The 17,703-nt window shown below is 35.1% G+C and overlaps 1 protein-coding gene across 3 annotated transcripts in view; it reads right to left on the bottom strand.

The window, feature by feature from the left end:
• Positions 1-288: 288 nt before the first annotated feature.
• LOC136032698 (phosphoenolpyruvate carboxykinase, cytosolic [GTP]-like) overlaps positions 289-17,703 on the bottom strand; it is a 102,718-nt gene continuing 85,303 nt past the window's right edge. For 2 of the 3 annotated variants that reach the window (XM_065713002.1, XM_065713000.1), the window contains exons 9-12: positions 13,773-14,021; positions 7,401-7,612; positions 5,293-5,428; positions 2,853-3,214 (exon numbers count right to left, since the gene is read on the bottom strand). In XM_065713002.1, coding sequence (XP_065569074.1) covers positions 3,098-3,214; positions 5,293-5,428; positions 7,401-7,612; positions 13,773-14,021 — 714 coding nt within the window. In that variant the 3' untranslated portion in view covers positions 2,853-3,097. Of the gene's footprint in view, positions 3,215-5,292; positions 5,429-7,400; positions 7,613-13,772; positions 14,022-17,703 lie in introns of all 3 variants that reach the window. The other variant, XM_065713001.1, reaches the window with a different exon arrangement.

Genomic DNA, 17,703 nt, shown 5'->3' with positions numbered 1-17,703 from the left:
TATATATATATATATATATATATATATATATATATATATATATATATATATATATATATATAAATTCCTCGGTTCTGTAGCTAGTAAAAAGCCCGCCTGGCTAGACTTTGGTCACCTGCCTCTGCTTTCAATTGTGTAACAAATTATTCAATTGTGTAACAAAACGTCTTTCTACATACCATTGTGGCACTGTCTGCGGCCAACGATGATCGTCTGTGAACGCCCGACTCGTCTCAAATCACGAAAGACTCTCGAATTTCTAACTTAAAATCAAACAAGTAAACATAATAAGATAATAAAATATTTGTATTACACTCCAATTTATTGACAGAACTGATATTCCGATTTATCACCTCCTTATTAATAGCACAATAAAGGAATGAGAATTGGAATTAAACATGACAGGAAAAAGGTACTCATATTTGTAAACAATTTGCAACATGGAATGGCTGTACGTTTCGCAATAAGTACTCAAAAATATTGCTCTAATTTAAGAATTGCAAAAGAAAAATCAAAAATATCGTCAGTTTTAACCAAAAGTCAACCATAAATCATTAGCTGGTAGTATTATTGCCATATCTCATACTTTTACCCTTCTAAAATGAAGCCATTGACACATTAAATGTCTATTACTCAAGTTTAAGCGTTTTTCACACTAAATACGCAACTTTCTGTGCTAAGAAGTTATGTTATGCGAAGGATAGCCTTTCCCACTAAAAAAAGTTTTTTCACACTCAAGAGCTTGACGGAAAATACAAAACAATCTTAATCGTTGTCCGAATTCCTTACAATTATTAGTGGAAACTTTATTACGCGGCATCAAAAATGTGGAATGGAGACTGAGCTTAGGGGAGGGACAGAGGGGGCGCTTACCCAGGGCACAGAAATTTTAGGAGCGCAAAATTTCAAACAAATAACCTAGCGGTTATAAAATAATTTTTGAAATTGAATTGTTATTAGAATAAAGTAGAGGAGCAGTTAATACTGAAAATAATTAATAAAATATTAATCAATTAATAAGATAAAAATAAGCTAAAAAAATAATTAAACTAATCAAATTAAAATAATTAATAGTAATTAGATAGCTTAAATGATAAATTAAAAAAAAATAAAAATAAATTGTTATTTAATTAATACATTGAATATAGTTTTGTTAGTAAAAAAAATTTGAGAAAATTGAACCTGAAAATTTTTTGGGAGACAGAGAGGGAAGGGGGCTGATCAAGATTTTGCTCTGGGTGCGACAGGCCAGAACCTCCACTGAATGGAGATAGACATGGAAGCTCTGATCATGGGTGAAATGCTACATATGATGAGTTTATAAACTTATTTTCGAAATTGATTAATTTTTCTTCCTGATATGCCATTTTGTTGCTGCTCTATTGAGTATTTCAATATCTTAAAATAAACTTGTGGGATGTAAAATTCTAAGTAGGACCCATGTTACGAGCAAAATTTGCTCCCAAAGATTATCTAACATAACATAAAATCTTAAGTTATATGAAAGCAGGATTACTACCCGGTAAAAAATCGCTAGATTTTATGATTTTCTGGTTGATTTAGTGATTTTTTTCTTTAGGCAATATAAAAAATCACTAGAAATAGTGATACATCACTAGGGGGTGACAACCTTGCATGAAAAGCGTAGTGCAAAAGAACCAAAACTTTAACTGCATTAAAATTTATTTTAACCATCGGAACGTATTTTCTACTCTTGGTGACAAACGGGCATTTCAAGATCGAATTTTCAATATGTTTTCGGCTAACCGTCTAAGGCTAAATGGAAAACAGGTCGTTCTCGTCTGGGGTGGATGGATGTGATAAAGACAGATTTAAAGGAAATGAGAAAATCCTGGGAGGGTGTAAAGAGGGAGGCTTTGAATAGATTGTAATGGAAGAGGAGCGTGCGTAGCTGTGTTGGCTTCGGGCGGCTTGGTGCTGCGGTGAGTCGTTAGTAGTAGTAGTTTTAACGAAAATTTAGTTGACTCAGATACGGCAATTATAATACCAGTGGACAAAAACGATAAACTTATTAAGCTCCTTTCACCAAAGGATGTTAACAATAAATAAAAATCAAAACAAAAGACTATTAAGTTGCTACTAATTAAGATAATAAAATAAAGCTTTCATTACTTCATGTAACTCAATAAATTGACTCTCATCAGAACCATACCACAAATTTTAATTGAGCAAGAGGGATATTTTGAGGAGAGAGAGGGGACAACTATAATGTCGGCTATAACCTGCACATAAGCAGGAAATATGGATTTTTTGTGATATTACAAATTTTGGCTGTAACCTGCCAAAACATAGTATATGCTTTTTTTTTCAGATTTCTTAGAAAATCTAATATAGTGATTTCCCTCATTTTCAGAAAGTGAGAAATAGGCGAAGATACGTAATTTTGTCGATTGTCTTTACATAGTCCGTTTTGTTCCGATCTTTTGATATCCCGTTTTCCGCTGGACGCACATAGTAAGTTTTGCAATTCTAGTATGTACTTTCGGAAACGGACAAATTAGTCTTTACCACTGGAGATAGTAGGTGGAATCTCAGATATTATAGAAGACAGAAATTTAGACTATACTTTTGGACTTGCCGTGTCAAGATTATGAGATGTCGATTCTTAGCATAAAACCAAATTTTTGCATAGATACTATGCATTAGTAGAGACAGCCAATTTGGGAGAGGTAGGGGGAGGGAAGGAGAGTAAACCAAGAAGAACTATCTCTGGATGGTTCTGTTATTCTTGACATAAATATATCGTATATATATATATATATATATATATATATATATATATATATATATATATATATATATATATATATATATATATAAAATTTATCAAGTCAGAAAATTTGCCCCGTAAAATTTCGCTAAGTTACTATTTTTTAGTATCATTTAAATTTCTATGCTATTAAAATAATAATGAGGTATCTTACGAATAATGAGCCACTATTTAAACAGAGAACACCTCAAACTTGGGGCCTGCATAACAAGTAACCATAAACCTTAAATACGAGCAAAGGGCCAATATAAAAAGGGGAGGGGTTAAAATTTGATTCGAACACTGGAATTTTAAACGATTGATTAATTAGTAATCAGAGCCAAGATGCGATATCCTTTTCTTCAAGTCCTGAAGCTCAGCAAGTATTTTGTTGGGTAAATCATCGCCAAACTGCTCCGAAAAGTATGTTTCCAAATCCTTCACCTGAAAGAAAATACCATTTATTACGATATAATCAGAAGTTAGGTTGATTGGGAGTGCATGGTGGGGGGGGGGCTTGAGTATTGATGATTGATGAAAAACAGAATTTTTATTATCTTTATTTTATATATTTATCTTATAAAATAATTGTTACTATTTTGATTTGATTTAAATAAATAATTAATTTAATAGGTCAGTAGTTAAGTGGACTTTCGCTCGACTGCAAACCCTCATAGATTTTTATTTATTAATTTAATTAATTGCGAAAGTCTTGTTTATTTATTTAATTATTTGTGATTAAAAAAATGATAGCGTAAGCTGTGTTACTAGCTGGATTAATATAGATTTACCTTCAGTTAGCAAAAAAAAAAAAAAAAAAAAAAAAAAAAAAAAAAAAAAAAAAAAAAAAAAAAAAAAAAAAAAAAAACTGTAACATAAATATCTTCATAAACAATATAAAAATAAATAAAGATAAACTAATATAAATAATTAGCCTAGTAAATCAATACTACTACTATCCCTAACAACTCATTGCGGTAGCCGACATAGCTGCCTTGCCATAGCTTGTAGAGATTGGATAAGAGACGCAAATAAACGATTGAAAACTAGAAGCTAGTATATACTTTCCCGAAAATCTTAGAAAATCCATTTAACTGCTCCCGTTTGGGCCAAGGAAGGGAATGTTAAGATTTCATGAAACTTGCATCATTAGAAAACTTAAATTTTGTTTTGTTCATTAAACTGAGCAGTTTATTATTTTCATGAAAAGGCCACTCCCCAAAAATATGATAGTATACCAGCTACGAAAAAGTTAAAAATCAGCACAAAGAAATGATCATTTGAGCAATTTAACAGCTTTGGGAGTTGCCTGTGGTGCTGGCAAGGAAAAAGTGACGGTAGAGTAGATTATTATTAAAAGGGTGAGTCAAAGAATAAGGGAGGCTGATAAGGCAGGAATCTTTGGCAGAATGTCAATATTATTTTGGCGGAAGTTAAAAAAAATTAGGAGAAAAAGACCATCATGACTGTTTAGACTGGCAGTAATTCAGCTCTCATTTTCTCGTGAAGTAAAAAAATCAGATGGAAGAAGCAGGATAGGAAAAAAACCAAGGAGATAGCCACAGGAAAATAATTAATGTAGAGTAAATTGTTATTAAGAGAGTTTGTGCAAAGAGTAAGGGCAACCTATAAGATAAATTAGTAACTTCCAACTATCTTATTTTTAAGGCAACTTTCATTGGCTTAGTTGGAACTGAAACTACCGGAGCCACTGAAAGTGCAGCGTTCTAATCCAACCCGAAGATTTTTTGAAATCAGCCAACTTTCTTTTCTCTTTAGATGCAAATTCAGAGATTAGGGCTAGGACTAGGATAGTGCACAGAACTTAAGATAGTTAAAAAACAATTACACAAATACTCCAATTGATGATTCACATTTTTTTTGGCAAATACGCGTCTTTTAAATTTGAACCATTGTAAGCCGAAGGTAAAAAAAAAATATATGAAAAAATACAAAACACAAAATAGTAAAAAAATAATTGTACACAAGTACTCCGATTGATGATTCACATTTTGGCTAAGAAAGAGTAAGAAAGACAATCCAATTAGCAGATTTGAATTTACAGTACAAAATAAAGATACAATATTTCTTTAATAGGCCAAAACAGAGTTTGAAAGATTTATTATTTGATATAATATATATATATATATATATATATATATATATATATATATATATATATATATATATATATATATATATATATATATATATATATATATATATATATATATGATATGGATTTATATAATATATAAGTCTAAAAAGAACAACTTCAGTTATAAATATTAAGACTTGTAATAACTCTACAAGTTTTAGTTAGCACAATTGAAGTTCACCCCGCAATCAACAAGTGATGCTTCTACTCTCACTAGAGTTTCCTTCACAACGTGCCATGACGCGGGAGAAGAAAAAACAGATGGTAGGGATAGGGAGAGAGTTACAGAGAGAAAGAGAAAAAGAAAGAGAAAGAGAGAGAGAGAGAGAGAGAGAGAGAGAGAGAGAGAGAGAGAGAGACGAACCTCATCTTGCCAGAATCGCTGCGGTAGGTTAAATAATTCATTGAAATCCAGGTCGTTCAAGCCATCTGTGTTCAAACTTCCAGGCTTTGGTAGCAGGCCAATAGGACTTGGTTGAGCAACAGCTTCTCCTTCACACCTAAAAAACAAACAAAATATATATAAAAAAATTGTATAGAAAATGTTGTGAGCGCAATCTATTTAACCAAACAGCAAATCAAACAAAGCAATCCTCTTTCAATTTTACCTACCTACTAGCTGCCATATTCTTGTGTCAATCAGTGGCAGCTCTGGACTCTCGTGCGCCCGGGGCAAAATTTGGTCTATGCATCCTTAGAGCTACATCTTCTTATGTCTTGAAAATCTTCTTTTGGTTATAATTTAACCAATTGTATAAATTGTCATGATTTAAGCATAAATATGATCTATCATCTCTCAAAGTCTCATACCCAAACCAGACTAATTAACACCAACATAATCCATGACTATGATCCATTGAGTTAACAATACCTCATATAGTCAATTAGAGATATGTTTAAGCTGGTTTATAATGGTTATTAAAAAAAAAAAAAAAAAAAAAAAAAAAAAAAAAAAAAAAAAAAAAAAAAAAAAAAAAAAAAAAAAAAATCAAATAAAAGCAAGGAACGACATTAAAACTTAAAACGACTTGTTTAAACCCGAGCTACATAAGCAGATTTATAATTACTTATTAGTTTTTGAATCAATCCTAAATATTGTGTGTTTCGGCACATTGCCCTTCGATCACCTTGAAAGATGGAACTAGAATTTTCAGTTTCCAATAAAATGAGCTCCTCCAATGTTTATGCGACCACCATTTCCAAAAAACCTTAAAGGTTAACAATAAGAAACTTGCACAACTTAAAGAAGTTGTCCCGGGGGTACAGGGGTTTTTTCAATCCCAGAGGCATAGTTATTTTCCCTTTGGGCTATTTTGACCCAAACGGCTATCTCAACATTTTGATCGGATGCATTTGGGGAAAAAAGAGCGTGGCAGGGGGTAGGGCTGGATGCCCTCCAATCACTTTTGACTCTTAAAAAGGGAATTACAACTTTCGATTTAAAATTGAATTAGCCTCCTGCGAAGTTTATATGACCCCCCCCCCCTTCTATAAAAATATTATATGTTAACAATGGGCAACTTGCATAACTTACAGCCCTAGCCCCGGAGGCTGTGGGTTTTTTTTTGTCAACACCAAAGGCATAGTTATTTAACCTTTAGACTAATTTCAACAAAATGGCATCTCAAAATTTTGATTGAGTGCGTTTGGAGAAAAGAAGGCGTGGAGAGGGAGAGGGCTAGCTACCCTCCGATCACTTTTGACTCTTAAAAAGGGCACTAAAACTTCTGATTTCCAATCGAACGATCTCCCTCCGAAGTTTATACGACCAACTCTTCCACGTGAAGTTTCCCTGGGAAAAAAAAATTAACAAATAACAAAAAATTGAAGCCTTATGACTCTTTACTATAGGCAACCCTAAAGCCTTGCCTTGGCATTATGGCCTATTTTTACCTTTATTTCCTTTATTTACGAGCACAATAACCCAATTGAAGACATCTTTTTCTATGCGTTATCACATAGTGAAGTTTTAGCTTTTTACCCCCTCCTCCGTAGTTAAGGTGAATTTGTCCATTTCGCCGAAAGGTAGCGATTAGGAAAGCTTTACCTGAATGTTCTAGGTCTTTTCGGACACTAAAGTAGACATTGAGACTTTTATTATGATTTTTGAATTAATTTTCGTTTTGTTTTATACGAAAATATATTTACCATGAAAATAACCCCATCTTTTATTCTAGGAACTTTGACATCATATATATAAAAGAAATTCCAACTTCAGGTTTCTTCCGACAGTCCTAAAAAACGATTCAACTCATGGAATATTAACTAAACGTTCAGAGTATTAATTCTCTATTGGCAGGGCGTAGAAATTCTTAGGAAATTAGCCGGGTCATCTCCCATCCTATGCAGTATCTCTAACATAATAAAAAAGAGTGAAAAAGTAACAAGTGAAAAAAAAAACTGTCAAAAAAGGAATAAATACTTTGTTTACTAAAACCAGATTTCAGAATAAGTTTGTGGTAGAAAAAAAACCTTTTTAAGATCCAATCAAGAACTCGAATGTTGTCTCCAAAACCTGGCCATAAATAACCTCCTTTGGCATTCTTCCTGAACCAATTGACATGGAATATTTTTGGAAGCTTACGTCCAGGCTTTTCCATACTGAGCCAGTGTTCTAAGTAATGTCCGGCATTGTATCCAAAGAATGGTCTCATTGCAAAGGGATCATGCATTATGACGCGACCCTAGAACCAAAAAAAATTGCATGTTTATTCGACTTTATAATAACAACTTTAATTTACAAATATTTTAAATTATTCTCATCATTTTAAAAAATCCTGTTAACACTGTCCTTCCTATCAACAATTCCTGTCCTTCGAGTCCTGGTGTGGCTGGTGATTTGGTTTGAACAGGAGTCAGCGGCATGACTCTGTCAGCTCAGCCAAAGACGACCCAGCTCTAAATGAACGTATAACTCATTCTACGCATAACTCAGTAAACGTATAACTCATTCTACGCATTTAGTACACAGCGCATGAGATATTTATGAAATAAGAAGGAGGAGTCTATTTTTAATTAAACCAGTTTCTGGTCGATGATAGCAGCTGCTTCGGACTGGTTCAGGTGACTGGTGAAAACCGGGGATGGTCTACAGGATGGTTGGTCCCCAGTCCCCCTTTGCGCTTCCAGGATGAAGAACCATGAAACGGAGATCAGTGCCGCCGGTAGGGATTGTAAAATCAAATGCCGTATTCTTTACTTTTTTTCCCTGTCCTTCCTTGTTATCCTGATTCCTTTTATTAAAGCGAAAAAACAATAACAGTCAAATATACGATCAAAATACAATGAAAGGAAAAAAAGGAAAAGAAAACAGATAAGATGATCAGGAATATCTTCCTCTGATATTCCTGATATTCTGAAATGGCAAACTTACCATGCAAGAAACTTATTCAAATGAAACAACCCATGAATGTCACTTAGAAACAACAAAAGAGAGGACTTGAAACCAACCCACCCCCTCTAATTTACCTAATATATAACAAGCCTATCTTTTTTTTGTTTATTCGACTATATAAAAACGACTAAAATTTACAAATATAACAAATATACATAAATATACAAATAGGACTGGGGAATAAGTTAGTAGGGTTGATGTATATATATATATATATATATATATATATATATATATATATATATATATATATATATATATATATATATATATATATATATATATTATTTACAATAGCTTCTTTGCTGTTTGACAAAATTAATAATTTTCATTCGATAGAGCGCTTTCTGCTCAATAAAATTGTGCTAATATCTTTTTTAGTTTCTAATTATTTTTTAGTCTTAAAATGGAATATCCAGGAAGTAAAAATCAAAATCGTCGACATCTACTGTATTTTGATTTTCACCGAGACCGAAAAAGCTGCTGAAGCAGCCCGGGGTATTTGCAACATATACAGAGAAGGTGCCATAGGCGAGTATATAGCACAGAAATAGTTAGCAAAAACGATGATATCGAATTACTACTCAATTAGGACTGGAACAATTCTACAATTTTTCATTTTTCTACTAATCTGATTTTTCCAAATGTCTTAATTATGGGCAAGACGGGCAGGAACACCTGTCCTATCTTGGCCGTCCTAATTTCGTTCTGTATAGGGAAGAAATAAACTTCCACCTTTATATAATTGGCAAGTGTCCATGACACCTGACAACAGTGCCAAGCACTGTTGTCACTGTTAGTCATATAATGGACAGCTGACAGTAATATCTCAGGACTATTAATATCGAAGTTCAGTTTCTGATCATCACAAGAGTTTACATCGTTCCATTGTAGGTTGGGTGGTGGTTCGAGCTAAAACTAACTTCCAAAAATTGTTTTTTTTTTCTAGAGAGATGAAAAAGGATTTACAAATTTTGTGTTTTAGGAAGGGGGCAAAATATAAGTTCCCTGGGCCTTACAAAGAACAAGTGCTACAGTTTCTTTTTTTATTTAAGCTTGTCAACAGAAAGGCTATTTGGCTAGTTAAATATATTAAGGAATATATGAGGGATTTTGTGTCAGCGGAGGGGCATAGAATAATTCTTTTTTTTAATCATGTCGCATACAACACGAGACTTGCAGAGTAAAAAATGAAAAAAAGTGAGAATACACTACAATTTTACATTAATAAAAGAAACTAAACAGACGGACTAAGGGAGGATGAGGCGAAAATCAGAAAAAAGCCTAATCTGATATACCCCCATGCAGCACGGCCAACTTTTCTGTTACATCAGAAGTCTAAACTTTTCTGTTACATCAGAGTTATTTTACTATTACTGTACCAAGGGAGGGGGGGGGGGTCTGAAGTAAAAATTTACATCTAAAATAAAAAGACCAGATTTGTTTAACACCTTTTTTCTTTAAAAGGGTGGTAAAGACCAGAAAGGTCGAGGATGGAATGTTAACAAAAATGATCATAAGAAGCAGAATACAGCTTACCCAGTACACGTCAATTTTACTTCACTCGATATCTTCAAAGACTGACCAAAATAGGCAAATTAGATGAAAAAAAACGAATAAAGAAAAGATGGAGAAAAGAACAGCTAAATTGGCAAGCCTAGTATAAAAGGCCCGTTTTGAGACGTCTCAATAGGCTTTTCGTTTAAGACACATATAAATTATCAATTATTTGTGCTAGACGTTCTCATCCCGCCCGGAAAATCCCCCCACCCCCAATAACACGGAAAATACCATCACTACAAAATTAGAAAATTCTTCTTCACTGAAAATTCTATCCATGGAAATCCCTCCCCCGTAAAAAACCCCTTAGCAAAAGTATCCGTATTTTCCAATAACAGGGTACCCCCGATAACAAATAATATTAGCGAGTAATGGACAAATTGCAAAATTTACAGCCATTTCCTAGAGGTTGTTGGGGGTCATGTCATACCCACAGGCATATTTCTTAGACATGACCATTAAAAAATTCTCCAAATGACATATGGGAAAATTACATCCCAGTGAAAATTATCAATGTTGAAATCCCTACCCCCTGCAGATACTCCCACTCGAAAAATGTCCGTAAAATGTAAACAATGGATAAACTGGAAAATTAACAGCCTTTTCCCTAGGCGATGTGGGGTCCCTAAAATACTATTGGAAATAACCTTTCAATTATACTGAACCTAACAGCTATCTATAAATTTCAATCGGATGTCTTTAGGGAAAAAAGGGCGTCGGAAGGGGGCTAGTTGATCTCCAATCTCTTTGGTCACTTCAAAGGTTATTAAATCATTTAATTTTTGTTCAAAGTAGCCTATCCAGGACTTACCAGATTCTAGGTTCGATACGAACATATCTGTGGGTAAAAAACAACAACAAAAAAACAAGAGCTAAGAGCTCATATGGTATAATCTATATCTCTATAATCTCTAGCAAAATTCTAAGGGTCAATAGATTGCTTTAAAAGGAAAATCAGAGGCTTAATGCCGGTCGGGATTAAAAATAAGAGCTCTGAGTCACGAGGTCCTTCTAAATATCAAAATTCATCAAGATCCGATCACCCACTCGTAAGTTAAAAATACCACAATTTCTATAATTCTTCCTCTCCCTTCAGCCCCCCAGATGGTCGAATCGGGGAAAACGACTTTATTAAGTCAGTTTGTACAGGTCCCTGACACGCCTAACAATTTTCATCGTCCTAGCACGTCCAGAAGCACCAAACTCGCCAAAGAATTGAACCCCACCCCCTAACTTCCCTAAAAAGAGCGGATCCAGTCCGGTTACGTCAATCACGTATATCTAACATTTATAAGCGTTTTCCAAGATTTCCTGTTTCCCCCTCAAACCCCCCCCCCCCCCCAATGTCAACAGATCTGGTCGAGATTTGAAATAAGAGCCCTGGGACACGAGTTACTTCTAAATATCAAAATTCATTAAGATCCGGTCATCCGTTCTTAGGTTAAAATACCCCAGTTTTTCCAATTTTTCCAAATTAACAACCCCCAGCTCCCCCAAAGAGAACAGATCCGTTCCAATGATGTCACTCAATTATCTATAACTTGTGCTTATTCTTCCCATCAAGTTTCATCCCGATCTCTCTACTCTAAGCGTTTTCCAAGATTTCCGGTTTCCAAGATTTCTGTTTTCCCCCTCCAGCCCTCTTTGTCCCCAGATTCAATTCGAATTGAAAACGGAGCATCCGAGACATAAGATTCTTCTATATATCAAGTTTCATTAAGATCCGATCGCCCATTCGTAAGATACCACGATTTTCTTGTTTTCGAAGACCCTTCAACTCCCCCCAATATCACCAGATCTGGTCAGGATTTAAAATGAGAGTTCTAAAGCACAAGATCCTTCTAAATATCAAATTTAACTAAGATCTGATCACCGGTTCGTAAGTTACATATACCTCATTTTTTCGAATTTTTCCGGATTACCCCCCCCCCCCCAACTCCATCAAAGAGAACGGATCCGGTCCGGTTTTGTCAGTGACGTATCTTGAACTTGTGCTTATTCTTCCCACCAAGTTTCATCCTGATCTCTCCGCTTTAAGCGTTTTCCAAGATTTCTGCCCCCCCCTCCCCGATGACACTGCATCCGGTCGGGATTTAAAATAAGAGATCTGAGTTACGAGGTCCTCGTAAAAATTAAATTTCATTAAGATCCGATCACTCCTTCGTAAGTTAAAAATACTTCATTTTTTCTAATTTTTCAGAATTAACCCTTACCCCAAACTACCCCAAAGAAAGCGGATCCGTTCCGGCTATGTCAATCACGTATTTACAACTTGTGGTTATTTTTCCCACCAAGATTCAACCCGATCCCTCCACTCTAAGCGTTTTCCAAGATTTTAGGTCCCCTCAACTCCCCCCAATGTCACCAGATCTGGTCAGGATTTAAAATAAGAGCTCTGAGACACGATATCCTTCCAAACATCAGATTTCATTAAGATCTGATCACCCGTTTGTAAGTTAAAAATACCTCATTTTTCAAATTTTCCGATTTAACGGTCCCCCCAGATGGTCGAATCGGGGAAATAACAATTTCTGATTTAATCTGGTCTGGTTCCTGATAAGCCTGCCAAATTTCATCGTCCTAACTTACTGGAAGTGCCTACAGTAGAAAAACCAGGACAGACAGACCGACAGAATTTGCGATCGCTATATGTCACTTTGTAGATACCAAGTGCCATAAAAACACAATAAAAGTCACATGGAAATCGACTGACGGTGTCGTTTACCAGCCTGACCGACCTCCTTAAACACATCTTTCTTCTTCCCATAGAGCTTCAGTATTTTGTTACCGTTTTCTGCTAGTATTTCACTGTAACCATCGATTACCGCTGTTTTGCACTTATTAAGAATCTTGGAAAACTGACGCTGGGTATACAGCGTCATAGAGCCTCATGTTCAATGGGTAACAACGAGGATTACCACAACTATTCCACTACCTAAATTTGGAAGACTCATACATATGCATCAACTCTGAATTAAGGGATCACCGAAGAATCAGGGTTTTATTAGAATCAGAATCAAGAGTATAGCCTCAACGATCACCAATTCCAGATACTTGATGCAGATACAGATCTAAGCCATACTAAAGCCACATCTGCAAATAAAGACGAAGACTTATTCTGAATATTCCGTGATCCCCTTTCATTCGAATGCCATATCTCACGTATCAACGAGCATTATTCCTGACATTGAAAATATCAGGATGTGGCTTTATTCCTATAAAAAACCAAGACTAAAGAATGTTCTGTGATCTCCTTTGATTCAAATGCCAACTTCCACGTATCACCTAGCATTATTCCTGATATTGAAAATATCAGGATGTGGCTTTATTCCTGATAAAAACAAAGAACTAAGAATGTACTGTGATCTCCTTTGATTCGAATGCCACATCCCACATATCACCGAACATTAATCCTGATATTGAGATTATTAGGACGTGGCTTTATTCCTGATATTATCAAGATTTGAGAATGTTCCGTGGTCTCCGTTTATTCGAATGCCAAATTCCACGTGATACATCAAGTATTTTAAAAGGAGATCGATAGAATCATCATTCACCGAGCATTATTCCTGATACTGCGACATTAGTAGGTGATTCCCGCTCACGATCTTCATAAAAGTTCATTTTGCCTCAAAAAAGTGTCATTTTACGAAGATACTTGTAACAGAGGTACAAAAAGAATAAGAATAGAAAATACGTGAGAATAGAAAACGCAAAGACAAAAAAGCAGAAAAAAGGAAGAAAAAGAATTGGAAAACATCGTAAAGGCAGGTACCCCAGGGTTTTTGTCCAAGATCCTCTGGTTTTTCTTATTTATAATTTGCGACTATCAATAGGCCTAGTCAAATAAATATATACGCATAGGGAATAATAAAATAATTGAACTATACCTTGAACTCAGCAGCTGCCGTTGCTTCTGAAGAAACTGAAGCTCCAATAAAAACACCATGACGCCAAGAAAAGGATTCATAGACTAACGGCACACCATAAGGTCTTCGACCACCGAATAATATTGCAGATATTGGCACGCCATCGGCTGATTCCCAGTCTGGATCAATAGTGGGACACTGCGATGCAGGACAGCAGAAACGAGAATTTGGATGAGCTGCTGAACGTCCACTGCTTTTCGTCCATTTTTCCTAAAGAGAATAAATATTAAAGACCCCCTTGTATGTTAATATTTGGCTATCAATAAATATTATTTTCAAAGGCGACTGTCGGAATTTGACAGCATTACTTTAATTACTTTAATTAGAAATTGAATTTAATGCAGCCGAACGGCTGCATTAAAGTCTTTTTCACATTGAACTTTTAGAGCATCTAACATAGCCTTTGCTACCTGTACCCCAACCAAATCTTTTGACTCCACAGCGTTATCTAGCCTTTATGTCGCTTCTTCCAAAAGATTGTCAGAAACCGTTTCCTGTACTGTCCTGCACGCAACTGGCGTGCAACCAGCTAGTGCCCCTTCAACTGTCAGGGGATCTTTCCTCAAAGACGGAAGTAGGAAGCGGAACAGCACGTCTTCCTTCCATGTAGAGGGAATTTTTGCCGTCAGATCTTTGGTGGCAGAGATAAAATATTGGCGGATATCCAGCAGAAACGCAGCCTTGGCCTTTTGGTTCACAACTTCCAGAGCCGATCGCGTCTTTTCGCCGCAATTGAAACTTTTAAGAGCCAAGAATACGTCTTTATCATGATGATCTAGCACAGCTGGGTCAGTACCTCCTCCCTGAAAACGCTTGGTTTCAACACGCAGGAGATAACACAGGCAATAAGGTCCCGCAGCTTCAAAGCTAAAATATGAAATAGAGGCTCGTCCTTCTAAAAATAAGTACACACATCTTGATATGGGACAGCACTAAGGTAGACAAAATGCAATTTAGCGACGACCAGCTCCGACTTGACCGACGAGACTATCTTTTTATACTAAGAGCTACTTGCTATGAATGATCTTTTCTTTGGGACAAAATCAAGAAAATAGGTCCACACGGCTTTCCACTGTTCAATCACTCTTTCTACCGCTTCTACGAGGGTTAACCATCGGATTGAAACGTGCTTCACGAACTTGTGCCGCGGTACTGACTCATGTTTTTGAACAGACAAGAATGTCTTTAAATCAACAGACATGTTTTTGAACAAATAAGAAAGTCTTCACATCTTAAGGGCCATCCGTTATTCACCAAATACAGATTGCAGCTGCCAATGTCCAAAACGCTTTCCTGTGTCTTGGTTTTTCATTTCATCAATCAACTTGCATTATTTATCACATTAAGTACACCCTATTTCAACCTTTCACTTGCTGCTTCCCCAATAAAATAGATTTCAAAGTGTCTGCTAACGACCTCGGCTTGCTGACAAGAGAATTACCATATATGTATTTGAAGCTCTTTACGACTGACAAAACAGTGGGAAAGCCCCTTATTAACTAGATATTTGAACTAGGAAGACCTCGATGTGAACTTTTCTGAAACATCGCAAGGAAACATCCCTTCAAACAAATCACCGGTGCCATCGCAACTGTGGCCAGGAGAATCTGATACAAGAAACGCCATGCACCAAAGTATTTCAGCATTATAGACTTCTATATTTCCTTCACAAACATCGTACTTATAACATTCGGATGGGGATTCCGGGAAGCTCCAGCTGGGACAGCTGTCAGTCGCAACTGACCAGGGTCTAGTTTTATAATTGTATTTGACCTAAGATCATCACCTTTTGCATGCTGTTTGAGAGTAATAACACCTTTAACACAATAGAGGGATTTCTGACAAACTTTATAGAAGATATAGCCTCCTTTTTTCTGCGGATCAGATGTACACCAATCATTAGAACCATATCATCTTTCTCCTTCAACCCCCCATTTTTAATCTTGCACTTCCCATTACTCAGCAGTGCTCAGCTGAGTGCTTACTCAGCAGAGATAAACAAAAATCAAGCTAAGTAAGCAAAAAAAAAAAAAACAAAAAAAAAACAACACAAAAACCAAAAAAAAAGAACTCTCAACCAAGCACCTTTCTACATGAGAAAACTGTCAGACATCCTTCAGAAACAAAACAACTATCAAATCAACCCAATTTTCAACATTTACAGAATATGCTGAGTTCCAGCACAATTTGTCATGTACTATGCCATTTTTGACTCTTCTATATTTTGATTACTACTAACTTCAGTCTATTTATTTGGTTAAAAAGTTGTATGGCAAAACTTGAGGGGCTTTTAAGCATTTTATCTTTTTCTTATTCAAAAGGAATTATTGGGACATAGGCATACAGTCACTTGGTTTACGCATATATATATATATATATATATATATATATATATATATATATATATATATATATATATATATATATATATATATATATATATATATATATATATTTATATATATTTACCAGCAAAAAATATGTTTTAACCTGTAACAAACCTTATACTGAGCCTACTTGGAAACACAGTCTATTACAGGAGTTTTGTCTATTACCAGTGGCGTAACTAGCCGATTTTTAAGGGGGGCAAAGCTATATGAGATGCGAATTCATCTATATTGTACCAATAAAATGCGCCGTTGCTTCACAATGGCACGCCCACCTTTCTCATTGAGTACCGATCATTCGGCAGACATAGCACTTTCAGCCCCAAAGCCGCGGAAATTTCAGAAATCTATGACTTAAAAGTGTATTATTCCTTATATTTGCCATTTAAAACCCATTTTAGAAAAGTAAATATCCTTAAATTTTTTTGAATCTACCACTAGAATATGCATTTCTAATCAAATTAGCCCCTCAGACATCATTGCAATGAAGCAAAAAGTCTTAAAATGCGACACCGTAGTATTTAGATACCAAACATGTAGAACTGATATTTTTTTTCTAGGATTTTTTTTTTTCGTTCTCAGCCTCCTTCTGGTGATTAGGACGTCAAATTGAATCCCTAGATATGACTTCACAATTTCATGGTCTCATCTATTGGCGAAAGAATTGAAGCGTTCCAGGTCGATAATATCACAAAATGTGACAGCAGCTATAATGTGTTTCGAATTCCGTATGATAATTCAGATTCAAAAAATGCCTTAATATTGTTCTATGTGTAAAACAAAAAGGTTTCTTTATAAAGTTTTAGTATTCCCAATCAATTTTCATTTCAAATTTCAAAAGAAAAAGTTTCCGTTCATTGCCAACGACTTTAACCAAGTATGTACCAACATGTCAATAATTGAAAGTATATTCGACAAGACTTAATATTTGATGCCGACTATACTATTTTGACGACTATTGGATGGCAAAGATCACTAATGTCAGTACCACAAAGCTTAATGTTTCAGTTAAAAATGGATTTTCAAGTCAAAAAAAAAAAAAAAAAAAAAAAAAAAATATAGGACCAAAATGAGATAGCTAAGAAATAAACATACCATTTGACTTAAAATTTGATCCTATATCTGAATAATAATAAAAAAAAAAAAAATCATTTTTTGCAGAAATTTAGAAAATTCTGGAATTTCAAGAATCCAGAATCTGAAAAACCTATTTCTGGTTTAGTTTTCACCAAGCTTAGAATTCAGGGTCTAGGTTGCCCCACCCAGAACCCAGAGGCTGGCCCTGAACCCCTTCGTCTCCACAAAAACCTTGATTTATAGAATCTAGAGGAAGTATAGAATCCCGTCAGTGATGAATTTTCTAAATTTCTGAAAGGAGTCTGCAAGAAATGACTGTATTTGGATGCAGCATTGAATTTTGAATTGAATGATATGTTTATTTTTAGCTATCTTATTGTGGTCCATTATTCCAAATTACACAAATAAACACACAAGACGAAAAAATT

The sequence above is a fragment of the Artemia franciscana genome, chromosome 11, assembly GCF_032884065.1.
Source record: "Artemia franciscana chromosome 11, ASM3288406v1, whole genome shotgun sequence".
Taxonomy (NCBI): domain Eukaryota; kingdom Metazoa; phylum Arthropoda; class Branchiopoda; order Anostraca; family Artemiidae; genus Artemia; species Artemia franciscana.
The sequence above is the reverse complement of the archived record's forward strand: the minus strand, read 5'-3'. Positions and strand labels throughout refer to the sequence as shown.